Source organism: Chaetura pelagica, unplaced genomic scaffold (assembly GCF_000747805.2).
Source record: "Chaetura pelagica isolate M959 unplaced genomic scaffold, ChaPel_1.0 scaffold403, whole genome shotgun sequence".
Taxonomy (NCBI): Eukaryota; Metazoa; Chordata; class Aves; order Apodiformes; family Apodidae; genus Chaetura; species Chaetura pelagica.
The window spans coordinates 57,836-72,629 of record NW_009952568.1 but is presented as its reverse complement, the minus strand read 5'-3'; the positions used below and the strand labels follow the sequence as shown (position 1 = coordinate 72,629).

The following is a 14,794-nucleotide window of genomic DNA, read 5'->3' as shown; positions in this document are numbered from 1 at the left end:
AAAACCAAAAGCCAATTTCATGCAGCCTTTTAGGCTGCTGGGTTAGAATCAGTTCTCCAGCTGCCTGGGAGAGGCTGCATTGCTAGCACATTTCATTCCCCAGCCTGCTGTGCCTTCACCCAGCCCTGGTTCTCCTCCAGTTTTTGTTGATGGGGTTTGCTCTTCACATCACTGTCAGAGCTGCTTGCTGTTTTTTGGGCTCCCAGAAGAGAGCTTTTCCTGTTCTGTGGCCAGCAGAGACCTGTTACCAGCCCAGTGCATCTTACATTGAGCAAAGGGTGCTGCAGTTTCCTGAAAGAGAAAGAAATGAAGACAAGTTCTGCACATCACAATTAAGAGGTAGATGCTCCTTTTGCAGGAAGGGGCATTTCCTAATCCAGTCCAGCACCCGATGATTAATGCTTCAAAGGTTCCCTCGAGCACTCCAGGAGCTGCCTGTTTGTTTCCCTGGTTTTGGCACATGAAATCTGAAGAGACCTAGGAAATACACTCTGTGCCATTTAATTGGAAAGACCCTCAAGAGAGATAATTTGCCTTCCTGGAAATTGAAGCCTGGGGATAACATATCTTCCTTTGGATGTGAAGGTTTCATTTTTAAAGACGTTGTGCATGATTCAGACTGTGTCAAAGCTCATCCTGCATTTTGTGCTTGCTTTGAAGAGCTCCAGCACAGCACAGTGCAGTTGCTTCCCTGATTTCTGTGCCCACTTTCACTCATGGTTAATTTGGCCTGACAGATGTAATGATAGCATCAATCTTTAGGTAAAGGCCTATCAAGAAATAAAGCAGACTAATAATTTTATGAGTATGTACCCCCTTTGGAGAAATTGATAGGGTACATTGACCTCATCCACTGTAATGTTTTAAATCTCTTTGGTAAGATTAAGAAGCACAAAAAGTGGAAGATGAAGGGATGGAAAGGGAACAGGGAAAGAAAAGATGGTAGGCATAAAAATATCTCTTGAAAAGTGTAGGGGAAGAAAAAGAAATGTGCTTCCTTACTTGAGGCAGTCAGTGGGATTGCTGGCTAGGCAGGATTGCAGGTGAATCTTCTAAGACTGGGTGTCTGGGCAGTAAAGCAAGGGCTGTGAGGTGGGTGTAGCCAGATTTGGTGACACATGCAGGGACAGCTGGTTCTAACCTCCTGTGCAGGATGATGGCATCCTGGCTGTCATCTTGAGGTGATGATCAGTCAGCCTGGGAAAATGGCATCCCCGTGTTCAGCAAGGTTGAAAAGGCAAATCAAATATTGGGCTCTAGTACAACATGCAGGAAGTTGTTCTGCTGCTGCCTGAAGGAGCTGTGTGCTGGATGGAGCTCTGCCCTTCTCAGAAGGGAAGGGCAGCAGGGCTGAACGTGGGAAGGAATGTCTTCTGTGCAGTAAGTGCTTCTATTCAAGGCAAAGTAGATCCTTCAGCAAGTTTCACACTTGTTCTTGCTGTCCCTGCAGGGTGTCACCCCTCCTGTAAAGCCTGCACTGGTGGGGGACCTTTTTCCTGCTCTTCCTGCAACACCAGCCTGGTTCTCTCCCACACCAGCATGTGTGTGCCAGCCTGTTCTCCAGGATACTACAGGGATGCCAGGCAGACCTGCAAACGTGAGTGTCTCTCTCCAAGCCATCTCTCTTTTCCACAGTGTCTGTTTCCCTGACATGTCTTGTCTTGTTCCTTCACTTCCCGTTCCTCTTGCCAGGAAAAGAAAGATTTCAAATGGCTAAAAATTCAAGGTGAGTTGGCAGAGGTGATTTAGCTGCCTTACAGAGCCTACAGCCTGCTTGAAATTTGAACAGAGTTGCAATATTCTTATCAACTTCAAAGATAAGAGACTCTGCAGAAGAGTTTCTGTAGGCCTCCTTGTTAAAGTTGTCTAGGGGAAGCATAGAGAAGTGGCCCACAGTACTGGGGGACTCTGGGCTTTGGGAAAACTTGACAAGTTGAGAGCAGTTTTAATCACTTCTGACTAAGGCAAACCCCCTCCCCACTGCACTACCCACCAGTACCTGCCACAGCAGCTGCATTTTTCCACATGTAGAATCAAGGTAGAGCTTGGCAGGCACAGCCCCAGCTGACTTGAGCTGTGATATTTTTACCTCCTGATGCAATTGATCTGGTCTTAAGCCCCAGGAATGTTTGATCCTACTCCTGCTTATCTCTCAGGGCCTCTCTTTTTCTTTATTATTGTGTGTTCACTCTGGCCCTGACATCAGTTCAGTTATTCCTCACTTATTTATTGGGCTTGATGTTCCAAAATGCAAAATTATATGGGCCAGAGAAATAAAAAAGAGGAAAAAACCCTGCTTTAATTGACAGACTATAATACACACTAGACCTAAAAATGAGTGAGTGCTTAAGTGATTGGGTTGCTGTGAACCTGACCACTGAGATTTGTTAAGTCCTGTATAACCATGATGGAAATCATCCTGATTTATGATAAAATAACTCTGTTGCACTGCACTGAGTGTAGGTATGAATGTCACCCTACCTCGACCCAATTTCTTTACTGATGAGGTCCTATAGCAGGGAGCTGATATGGATGGCAGCTTTACCTGCCTTTTGTTGAAATGTATGGTTCTCCTGAAGGTATTATTTCCATCTTAGCAGCAGAAATGGAGACACCTTGCATAAGTTGAAAGAAACAGGTGGAAGACTTTGCACCCTTCTTCCACTGACAGGGAAAAAAAAAGGCTATTCAATAATAATGAAAAAAAGGAAAGTAATAGAAAAGATTAGTTAAAAAAAAAGGAATCATGGGATTCTTACTCTCCTGGCTAGCTTCCTGCAAGCTCTACAGGATATTCACTCTTCTCTCCTGCAGTATCATAGAATGGCTTGAGTTGGAAAGGACCTTAAAGATCATCTAGGTCCAACCCCCTGCATGGGCAGGGACACCCTTGAAGATCATCTAACTCCTCCAAAACACCTCCCTCGTTCAAATGCCCTGTTCTAAGGAACCCTTCCTATTGATAGCTCCTCCCTCAGGACATCAGAGTAGAAGTGGAATGTTCCTGAGGACTGTACCCTTCCTGAATTTGGTTCAGTAGCTCAAAAGCAAATAGCATTTTGCAGGCAAATCCAACTCCTCTCCTTATTGCCAATGGCTTTCTCAGCAGCGTGTGAAGGATCCTTGTGGCAGGAGGCTCAGGGCAGAGTAGGTTGGTACACTGGATTTTTGTCATTCCAAGTGTCACTTGGGCCTTTTTAAGCACTGCTGATAAGCCATGGAGATATAGACTGTCCCAGGCTGCTGGCAAACTGCCACTTGGAGGTAAGGAGAATTGTTTGCACAGAGCTTGGCTCTCAGGTTGGGGAAACGTGCTCGTGCTCGCTCTTCAACGTTTGTTTTAGGTCTCATTGCACTTTGGAGGAACTTTAGGTTTGGAGTGAAGTTCAGAGAGATGCTGAGTGCCTGTAGAGACTCTGGGAGGTATTTTTAAACTCAGTGACTTGCTGGCTGAGGAGCAGTGCAGAGCTGAACAAGCTCTTCAGGAGTTTGCAAATGCAGATCAGGAGTCATGCTGATAAAAGGAGCAGAGGGGATTGCTTTCAAGTACAGCTTTTTGCTTACTGGTCTGGCACGTCCCCATGGGCAACCTGATTTCTCTGGATTTAGGCCTCTTGTGGAGTCTTCTCCCATCCTTTTAATAGTTGGGCTTTTGTAGCACTTCCAAACAGAATTTTTTCCATGTAGTATTCTGAAGTTCAGTGGAAGCAGACTGGCACCAGTGCACCTAAAAGCAGCTCCTGGGTTCTTTAGCCAAACAAGTGGTGAGAAATCATTTGTACCTCAGTAAAATGCAGACCTTCTGTCACCTTTTTTAGTTGAGCTCAAAGAAGTCATTGTTTTGAAGGGCAAGGAGCTCTCCCTTCCATGGGATCAACATTGGTGTTTTCACATGACTTTGGTACTTTGGGGGTTTGTGGTTACAAAACTCTGTCTTGAATTAAAAGCAAACTGAAGTGGATTTCTTGAATTAGCATATTGCTAAATTAACCTTCCACAGTTAATATATTAAGGTAGAAGAATTAGGTGTTTCACACCTGAACTGTATTTGCACTAAATCCCATGAGAGGTTTTGTGCTTTATTGTTTAGTTGAAAGACTTGGGGCTTTTTTCCCGCTTGATCAGAAGAACAGAATTGAGCTTGGGCAAAGATGCTGACTCTGAATGATGGAGCAACACTCTGGGCTGGCTGGCTGGGAATGTAGCCCTGCCTTTTGCAGACACCATCATTGTACTTGCCAGCAGAGGGGCTAGAAAATGTTTTTAGATCTTTCATATGGCTGGAGCACCTCTTCTATGAGGACAGGCTGGGAGAGTTGGGGTGTTCAGCCTGGAGAAGAGAAGGCTCCAGGGAGACCTTAGAGCAGCTTCCAGTGCCTGAAGGGGCTCCAGGAAAGCTGGGGAGGGGCTTGGGACAAGGGCAGGGAGGGAGAGGACAAGGGGGGATGGATTAAAACTGGAAGAGGGAGACGTAGGTTTGACATGAGGAGGAAACTCCTGAGTGTGAGGGTGGTGAGAGCCTGGCCCAGGTTGCCCAGGGAAGCTGTGGCTGCCCCATCCCTGGCAGTGTTGAAGGGCAGGTTGGATGGGGCTTGGAGCAACCTGGGCTGCTGGGAGGTGTCCCTGCCCATGCAGGGGGGATTGAGACTAGGTGGTCTTGAAGGTCCCTTCCAACCCAAACCATTCTGTGATTCCATGATTCTATGATTGCTATTAAATCTTCTGCTGTAAATTAGCAAAGAGCTGATGACATTAGGACTGAGTACACTTGGCTGTTTGTACAACCTCCTGGGAAGTTTAGACCCTGGACAACTAAGAGGTGACTTGAAATATTCTCCACCTCGGGACTTTGATCCTACATTCATTCTTTTTTTTTTCCTGGCATCTTTATTTGCTCCCTGCAGCTCCAGAATTTCACACTAGGTGCAAATATACAAGTGGAAACTTGAAGTGAAATTAAAGGGGCCTTTGGTCCCCCCAGAGTTTGCTCACTGGATTGCAGCAGTCACCTGTGGTCCCCACATTTGTGTCTTCAGGAGTTAAGTCTGGAATCAAATGAACACAGGGTGCTTATAGAAAATAAGGAAAATTGAGGCAGGGAAAGCTCTTATTTGGGGACTTGAATTCAAGATCAGTCTTTTACCCTGACCTGTCCAGGGCAGAGCAGTGTGAGGAGACATAGCAGTCCATTCCAAGTGGAAGGAGACTTGTTACATTTCAGAGGAACATAAAAAGCAAAAACTCTGAAGTCTCCAGGTGTCTCTCAAAGAGGGTAAGAGGAGCAGTGAGGCTAGGAGCTAATACCATTTTGACTTGTACAGTTGGCTGGTGCATCAGTAACGGAAGTAATTACAGACACTTTTCTTTGCCTTTCCACAGCTTGCAACAGCCAGTGCCTGAGCTGTGACTCTGCCTCCAGCTGCACCTCCTGCAGGGATCCAGCCAAGGTCCTGTTGTTTGGAGAGTGCCAAGATGAGAGCTGTGCTCAGCAGTATTATCTGGATTTTTCCAGCAGGACTTGCAAAGGTGAAAAATACATTGCAGGTTTAAGGAGAGAAGAATTAAAAGTGCCTTGGCTAAGAATCTGTTCCTGATCTGTGCAGGTGGCCTGCTTGAAAAAGGGGGTAGGAGGAGGGGAGTTGTTTACTTGGAAGGTTTTTAGTTTTCTCCTCTTTTGGCAGTCTGCTGTCACATGCTCCAGCCTTGCAGTGACCAAGATTATTGCAAATCTTTCTCTTGTAAATGATTCAGTAAGTGAGCCAACAAACTTTTCAAGGGTCAGGTCCAGCAATTCATTTAGTCATGGGTCAGCTGAATAACGAGTGAGCTTGCCAGGCTTAAATCTTTTTTAGAGTGTTTATAGGGCCTGGTGTGCTTACCTGCTTCTCTCTGTCTTATTAAATCCTGCATCACTGGATGGCTGCAGAAACAGCAGTTTGGAGTGATTTAAAAGACACATGACTTGAAAGATTTCCAGAACTCTCCAGGAGAGTGTTCTATAACAGCAGTAAGTGGGGATAATGTGGCTTTATTGCAGCTTATAATCCTAAAACCAGGATATAATACAAATGACTTGTTGTTTGGTGTTCATTTCTAGCTGTCTCTCTCAGGACCTGAACATACCTTCACTGAGTGGCTTCTATCCCCTTTACATTGTCATTCTTCAGAGAGGTGACATTGTTTGGTGCTTAAGGTGTTGGAATAAGGCAGGATTCTTGTCCTGGCTTTGTCTTGGACATGCTGCATGGACTGGAGTAGTTCAGCTCACCTCAATGAGTCCTTTTTTCCCCACAGGTGCCACCAAGAAGCAAACAGTATCATTGGAAGCCTGAGTAGTCCTTGGGCGTGTGTGCATGGTTGGGGTTCTGCTGAAGAGCAGAAGGGATTCCTTGTACTATTACAAGGAATCATTGAATCATTTGGGAATGACCTAGAAGATCATCAAGTCCAATGATTAATCTGACTCTGCTGAGTCTGGTGCTAAACCATGTCTCAGCACCACATCTACGTGGCTTTTAAACACCTCCAGGGATGGTGATTCAACCTGTCCCAGCATTTGATAACCTTTTCAGTGGAAAAGTTTCTTCTAATAGCCAATCTAATAGAATTAACTAATTGACCTAGCACACTGCCAAGTCCACCACCAAGCCATGAAGGCAGATGTGATCCCAGCTGGATCCAATGTGCTTCTGGCCAGTGGACTTCCCAGGGTGGGCATTTGGACTGTGAGGAACAATGATCTAAGTTTCTTTTGGTCAGGACCACTGGCAAGCAGGAGATTGATGAAGCAGGATGGGTAGTCACTAGTGGGCAACAACTAGTTGGGCCAGTGGTTAGCAGGTCTGAATGCTGAGCAAGAGCCAAACCTGCTCAGATTTGACATGGCTAGAACTTGTCAAGTCCAAAAGGGGGGGAAAATACCACCCCATATCTGAATTGTAATAAGTCACTCAGTACAAATCATGCTTGATTTTTTTTTTTGTAGCATCTCTTTCACAGTTTTCACTCTGCTCATTGCTCCTAGGGCTTATGTTCCCAGAGCTTGGAGATTCCAAGTGCTAAGCACCTGTACAGGGGAAGCACCCCAGATAGAGCTGCCCTGCATTGACTTCTTTTTTCCTTCCAGAATGTGACTGGAGCTGTAATGCCTGTAAAGGTCCCCAAAGGACTGACTGCCTGCAGTGTATGGAGGGCTACGTTCTCCATGAAGGAGTTTGTGTGGAACAGTGCCCTGCAGCTTTCTACAAGGAATCAGACACATGCCAGAGTGAGTTCTTGTTGAGCCTTGCTTCTCATTGCTGCTGCCAACACCTCTCCCTGCTTGTCTCCAGTTTGTGCACATCTTGCATTCAGCAGGCACACTCTAGCTTCAGATCACAGACTGGTTTGGGTTGGAAGGGACCTTCAAGACCATCTAGATCCAACCCCCCTGCATGGGCAGGGACACCTCCCACCAGCCCAGGTTGCTCCAAGCCCCATCCAACCTGCCCTTCAACACTGCCAGGGATGGGGCAGCCACAGCTTCCCTGGGCAACCTGGGCCAGGCTCTCACCACCCTCACAGCAAAGAATTTCCTCCTCATGTCCAACCTCAGTCTCCCCTCTCCCAGTTTTAATCCATTCCCCCTTGTCCTCTCCCTCCCTGCCCCTGTCCCAAGTCCCTCCCCAGCTTTCCTGGGGCCCCTTCAGGCACTGGAAGGTGCTCTAAGGTCTCCCTGGAGCCTTCTCTTCTCCAGGCTGAACACCCCAAGTTCCTCAGCCTGTGATCTCTCGCTGCCCTCCAACACACGCACACACGCACGAGCTGTAGTTCCTGGGGGCTGTTCCAGCTCAGGGCAGGACACTGTTGAGCTGATCTCTTTACATATGACTTCCAGGGTGTGATCAGCACTGCCTTCAGTGTCACCAGCCAGATGAGTGCAGCCTTTGTGAAGCCCCCTTCCTCCTCTTGGGTGCTCACTGTGTCCACACGTGCGGGGAGCGCTATTACGCAGACCATGCCCAGCAGAAGTGCACAGGTAAGTAAAGGGAGCCTGACCTGGTGGAGGAGGGACCAGGGTTTTTCTCTGCAAGGCTGAGGTGAAGAGGGAGCAGCTATTATGCAACCTACATTTTTAGAAAGGCCTCAATTGTGTTTGTGGCTCAACAAGTGGTGTAGGACTTGCATTTGTATTTGGAGTATTTTTTTCAAGTTGCTGTGGCAGTTACTGAAAACTATGTTTCCTCCATGTAAAGATCACCTCAGGTTCTCTGTAGTCTATGGGAAACAGTGGTCAAATGGGGAAGGAACTTAACTCTTTTATCCCAACTCTTTGCACCTTGTTTTTGATTACTTTCTGCAGGTGGGTGAGACAAATAACAGGGGTGTTTCTGTTCTGACAGCCCTGTGCCCCTGGGGCTGCATTGTTTCTGCAGTGTCTCACTCAGCTTGTGCTTTCTATCTGATTCAGCTTGTCCTCCTGGTTGCCTGGAGTGTGACAGTGACAGCCTGTGCCACCTCTGTGACAGCACCACGTTTCTGAAGAACAAGATTTGTGTTTCTGCCTGTGGCCAGGGTTTCTATGGCAACACACACACCAGAGAATGTGAAGAAGGTGAGTGTTTCTCAGCACAAAGAAACCCAGCTGGGAGGCTTCCAGCAGGTTTCCAGGCCAGAAGTAGTGTTCATTCCATGGCATTTCTGGAATTCAGCCTTCTTCTGTTTTGTGTTGCTGCTAAAATTGGAAGCTGTTTTTCTCCAACTCTGGTGGAGAACATGGTTTTCTAAGTGAAGCTGCCCAGTTAGGTGTGGAGTCACATCTCTCTATCAGGTACCATCAGTGTAAAACAAGTGAAAAAAATCTCTTCAGTTAGGTGTGGAGTCACATCTCTCTATCAGTGTAAAACAAGTGAAAAAAATCTCTCTGGGGACATCCCTTCCTGTTGTACTTCCTTATATTTTCTTTGTTCTAAGATGTATTAGTCCCTGTGCAGGGCAGTCCAGAGTGTGTTGGCTTTGAGTTTAGTGATGGGGGACTCAGGATGTGTGGGAAGTGACTTACCCAAGCCTCTCAAAATAAGAAGGATTGGGATGGATTGGAGTTCTTGAGATGGTGGTTGTCCACCTAGGACAGTAATGAGCAGGGCATTATAAGTGGTCTAGTCTGTTAGCCAAAGGATGGTAGTGACAGACAAGGTGCTGACACAGCCCATGGCTGAAATTCTCTCAGTTATACTTTTCCCTTCTTTCTTTCAGCCAGCAAACATCCCTTGAGCTTCCATGTGAGCAGTCCCCTCACAGTTGGAATTGGTGGGGTGAAGCCCCTAGGCCTCTCCTTCCTGGGTGTGTGTGACCTGGGTGGTGGCACAGGGCAGCTGGTGTTCCAGATCCACAGCACTCCCTCCAATGGCAGGCTGGTGCTGGTGGTGGGTGGCAAAGAGCAGCAGCTGAGCAAAGGAGACCACTTCAGCTGCAAGGATGTGAAGGAGAAGAGAGTCCGCTTCCTGCACAGCAAGGAGAAACCCAGGTGACCTTGTGGAGACTTTTTTTCAAAGCTCTTGCCTTAAAAATAAAAAAAAAACTTATCTCAAGAACAAGTATTTCCTTGGAAACATTCTTATGGTGAAGCACCCTTCTCACTGCTGGTAAAGAAATGAGCAAGTGGACTTAGACTGTTCCATAGCATCGGTGGTGGGGCAGAACTTCTCTGCTGGTGGGTTAAGAGGTCACTGTGATGCAGCTACCAAACCTGTTGTCTTTTGGGGTAGCAGGAGTCTGTCTTGTCTTTAGGATACTCTGCTGTGTGTTTGAAACTAGCATATCTTTCTGGTTCTTACAGTGATTTCTTGGTACTGTCAAGAAGATGCTCAAACGGTGTCACCACTGAGCTCTGCCACATCATCAGCCATTCCTTCTTTGCCTGCAATATGATCTCTGTTAGTGTCCTGGGATAATTAGCAGTGATTAGTAGCTGTGAGGATGTTGGGAGGAAGCAGATTTTCCCAGCTACAAGGCAAGAAGCCAGTCATCCTGCCAAATTTCACACTGGGATGACATCACCATAAAGCCTTGGCACTGGGCTGGTGTCAGTAGAATTGTTCTACATTTCTGCCTCTATATTATCAGGTTGTTCTTTGATCCATTGTTTTCATGAAGACTTTCAGGGTGTCTTTCAGATGCCAAGAAAGCATCATTAGCTCATGTTCACTAGACTTAAGGCATGTGTTTCTGTATCATGGTCATTGTTTTTATTTTAATCTGCCTGGTTAATCACAGTTAAATGTCAGGATCTTGTCTTGGGAAACAGCTACTTGATGTTCAGGGCTGTTGGGTGGCATTATTGAGAAGTAGTTAAGGAGCAGAGAGGCTGAAAGGTGGGAGTTTCTGTTCCAGAGCCAGATAAGTGACTTTCTCCAGTGAACAGCTGATATTCAGAGTCAGTGCTTTGTCTTGGAGATGCCATCCTGTGGGGGTGACATTACTTATAGGGAAATGAGGATATATCATTACATGGTTAAAGGTATTTGAATACATGTTGTGACTGGTGTGAATCTTCAGAAGGAAATACTATAAAAACAGAATGGAAAAAAAAAAACACTTGAGCTGAAGGTTCTATCACTAAACTCATAATTTTAGTGAATAGATGATGTTATTATCATGACTGAGTGTTCTGTAAGGGTGTTTCATTAATTTATATTCTCCTCTATTTTGGCTTCTTGGGAACTTGTTTAGGAAAGGAGAGTTTTCCCTGAAGGTCAGCCATCCTCAGCTCCTCTCTCCTCCTGAGGTCATCCACATTCAAGCCTTTTCAACACAGGTAAAGTAACAAAGCTGGGAAGCCTTTTGTAGCCCTCAGAGCTCTGGTTTCTTGCAGTGCTAACAAAGGAGCTGGGCAGAACTTGAGCTGGAGTTGAGGTCAGACAGATTAGACTCGACTCTGGTTTAGCTGAGAGGCAGCCAAGAGTCACCTGGAAGAACTGGACTTGGGGTAAGTGACTGAAGACTCCAGCCCATGTAATTTTGCTTGTGCAGGCATAGGGAGGATTAAGGAGTCCCTCGTGGTTAAATTACACTTTGGATCCACAGGTTGGACTAGTTCAATCTCTTACTGCAGGGCAGTTGAACAATGATTGATCCTTATGGCAGGGAAGCTTTGACAGTCAAGAGCATTTACTTCAGTGCTCTGTTGCAGGACAGTTGGGAATTACATCAGCATGAGCTATTTAAAGTGTGTCTCTTAAACTGCTCAGTACTGCCAGGCAAGTTGATGGTCAAGCATCCATGTCTCTCCTGTTAGTGGCATTTAAAGTCTGGAGCACACTCATAAAGGGGCCTCACCCAAGCAGTGGTTACAAGCAGTAGGTTTGTGACTCCTTTTCTAAGGGCAGGCTCTCCAAGAGGCCAGCAGTGAAGAGATGGACAAGGTAACACACAAAGGGAGGAGCTGCTCAAGCCCAGCCAAGCTCAGCCCATCAGCAGGTTAGGGTATCGCATCCCTCTGGACAGGCTTTGATTCCCACTCAACCTCCAGGTGTTCCTCTGAAGCTGCTGCAAGGACAGTGGATGTGCTGGAGCTGCCTGGCCCAGTGTCCCACTTGTTGCTGGTCCTACTGGCAGTGGACTCATGTGAATGGGGTGCAGGTTTCTAAGGAGGCTTTGCAGCTTGCACTGAAATTTCTCCATAGGCAAACTGTCCAGTTGAAACCTCGAGCAGGTGCCTTTGCTTGAACTGAAGTTGTTGTGGCTACTTGGCATTTTCTACAGCTCCACCTGAGGTCCCCAATTCCCGTGGGTCTCTGAGAGTCTTGAAACTTTGCACTACTTGTTTTGTTTCCGTTTGAGGTCCTAGAGAGGTGGTAGCTTCAGGGTTAGGAATGAGTTTGTTGGGTTTTTTAATTGCACTTTGTTGCTTTTGTTCATTGCATTCTATATCAGTCATTCCACAACTTCTGGAGATTAGGAGTGTTCTGGTTTGTCCTTTAGTGTAAGGCAAATTGTGGATCTTGATCCTGTTTCACGTCCATTGATTCTGGCTGGTGCCAAAATCTTTGCTCAGCCTAATCTCTTTTTTACCCCAGCAGGACATCCACCTAAGTCAGAGCTGCAGTTACTGCCCTAGAATACAGAAGTGAGGTTTAATAACAAGGATTTTTACCTGCAGATCCTTAATAATGCTGGATGCAGGTGAGGTGGCAGCAGTTACCTCTCCCCTGAATGTTCCCAGGGCTTGGAATTCATCCCTGTGAGATCACCCCCCTCCCAAGGCAAGGCATTGCTGATGGCAAAAGGTGTTTACTGGGATCAGTGGAGACTGCAGATTTCAACTTTCTTGATGAAGAACTAGGGAATTAGGGAACTAATTGAAACCAGCAGAGGTGTGGATTCCAGCTGGTCTTTCTTTTGGGTTGAATAAAGCTGTGTGGAGGCTTGACAAAGACACAGACACTTAGGCAGACAGCACCAGGTTTTGCTGTCATTGAGATGGACTTGGTCAGCTGGAGACAAGCAAAACCATATCCCTCAGTGGTAGCTGATTGACTCATTTCTACTTTGAAGCCTGAATTCAAGCTTGTACCTCCCAGCTTGGCTCACTGCTGTTAGTGCCTTGTGTAGGCTCTTCTTCCTCTCCTGGCATTCTTCCTTGCTTCCTTTGTTCCCCTCCGTGTAACTCCATGTGAACAGCTAACCTGGGCTGCAGGCTGGGTGGGGTCTTCTTCTCAAGCACCAGTGCTCTGAAAGAGGTTATTCCAGCTGAACTGATTGTTCACACACGTAAATCTTCAGCATCTGAGGTGCCTGCATCCCAACTGGGCCTGTGGACATAACTGGAGACCTTCCAAAAGAGTTTGGAATCCAAAATTTCTATAGGTGGCAATAAGGCAAAGCTGGGTCCCTTATCTCTTATCCATGCAGACAACAAAGGGAATAGAGACTCTTGACTGTTAACATAATTGTCCTAAGGTGTTTTTTTCATTTCCTAATCTAGATCTAATCTAAATTGCTAGAGATGATTAGATCTGCCTGCTGCAGGGGGAAATGTGGAGGGTGATTCTCTGCTGCTTGGAAATCTGGGGTTTCCAAGGATGAAGTGAGCTCATTTGACAGGCTGGGAGAGTTGGGGTGTTCAGCCTGGAGAAGAGAAGGCTTCAGGGAGACCTGAGAGCAGCTTCCAGTACCTGAAGGGGCTCCAGGAAAGCTGGGGAGGGGCTTGGGACAAGGGCAGGGAGGGAGAGGACAAGGGGGGATGGATTAGAACTGGAAGAGGGAGATTTAGGTGGGACATTAGAAGGAAGTTCTTTAGTGTGAGGGTGGTGAGAGCCTGGCCCAGGTTGCCCAGGGAAGCTGTGGCTGCCCCATCCCTGGCAGTGTTGAAGGGCAGGTTGGATGGGGCTTGGAGCAGCCTGGGCTGGTGGGAGGTGTCCCTGCCCATGCAGGGGGTGGGACTGGGTGGGCTTTGAGGTCCTTTCCAACCCAAACCAGTCTGTGATGGTTCTATGATGATTCATCTCCTTATCCCCCCATTTTCATTCCAAATGTTGATCATGATCAAATTGCTAAGGTTTAGCAAACACCCAAGAGCTGCTTTTGTCCTTCAGGCCCCATATGTCTTCAGAAATGAGGCCCTCCTGGTCCACAGAGGGAAGATGGGAGCTATAACTGACCTGTTGCTTGGCGTGAGAGACGGCGACAATCCTGAGGATGTTGTGCTGATGGTTTTAGAACCTCCACGTCACGGGCAGCTGATCAAACCTCCTGGAGACTCAGCTTCTACAGTCCACTTATTCCACCTGGATGACCTGGCCAGCGGACTGCTGTGTTATGCTCATGATGGCTCTGACACCCGGGATGACACGTTTCTCCTGCAAGTGAGCGATGGGTACCACTTCCAGAACATCCTGTTCCACGTGAAGATTGCTTCCAAGGTGAGGGCTCTGACATCAAACCCTCTCAGGCAAGTTAGAAGTCTGGAGAAGTATCACTACCTCCCTGAGGAGTCACTAATCCTGTAGTACCCACAGCCTGTGCTCAGAGACAGGAGAAAGCAGAGGATTGATTGAATTTTGGAGACTGCCTGCATTTTGCAACAGGGATGGTTCATCTCAAATTTTGCAGCTTTTACAGCTCCAAGTCTGCAGTTATTTGATAAAAAGCTTTTCTACAGTTGCAGGGGAGAGGTTTGCAGTGGTGAGGGCAAAGAACTAGAGAATGAGGGGACGACAGGGAGAAGGGGCTGATGAGACAGGCAAATCATCACCAGGGTGGTGGGAGACATGAAAGGAGCAGGGATGAACTGAATGACTTGACTACTAAGATCTATCACTGGTACTTTGGTGGTGGTGGTGGTTTCTCCCAAGGTCAGGGGCTGTGCTGTTCCCTCAGGATTGCTCCACTGAAATATTTCCCTTGGTGCAGCTTTCTGTTTGACAACTTCCCTAAGGACAGGGCACAGGTAGCCTAGTTTAGAAATCATTAAGGAAGTCTTTTAATGTTTGTTTCTTGCTTTTATGGCTGTTCACAATTAAGTGTTTCATAATTGTCTGCCTCTTCTGCATTTGGACATGAAGTGGGGCTTTGTGTTACATTTGACAGAGATTACAGCAGTAAAATGAGAAACACTGATGCTTTTGTTTATGAAACAAACCCCAGGCAAACAAGGCATTCAATACCTACACTCTGTGGGGTGAAGCCTTCAGAAAAATGAAGCTGCTGAAGTGCTCACAAGCATTTCAGTTCTGGAATTGTAGTGTTGTAATAAAACAGAAGGAAAAAACCAAGCTGAAAATTTCCTTATTTCCTTAATGTGACAGAGTAATGA

General features: G+C 46.7%; 1 protein-coding gene across 1 annotated transcript in view; it reads left to right on the top strand.

Annotated features, from left to right (window-relative positions):
• FRAS1 (Fraser extracellular matrix complex subunit 1) overlaps window positions 1-14,794 on the top strand; it is a gene marked incomplete at its 5' end in the record, with an annotated part of 108,384 nt that overhangs the window by 40,483 nt on the left and 53,107 nt on the right. Inside the window, 8 exons of the mRNA XM_009993474.1 lie at window positions 1,451-1,597; window positions 5,380-5,526; window positions 7,127-7,267; window positions 7,877-8,017; window positions 8,450-8,593; window positions 9,235-9,505; window positions 10,711-10,795; window positions 13,575-13,901. Of these exons, the coding sequence (XP_009991776.1) occupies window positions 1,451-1,597; window positions 5,380-5,526; window positions 7,127-7,267; window positions 7,877-8,017; window positions 8,450-8,593; window positions 9,235-9,505; window positions 10,711-10,795; window positions 13,575-13,901 (1,403 nt within the window). The remainder of the gene's footprint in view (window positions 1-1,450; window positions 1,598-5,379; window positions 5,527-7,126; window positions 7,268-7,876; window positions 8,018-8,449; window positions 8,594-9,234; window positions 9,506-10,710; window positions 10,796-13,574; window positions 13,902-14,794) is intronic.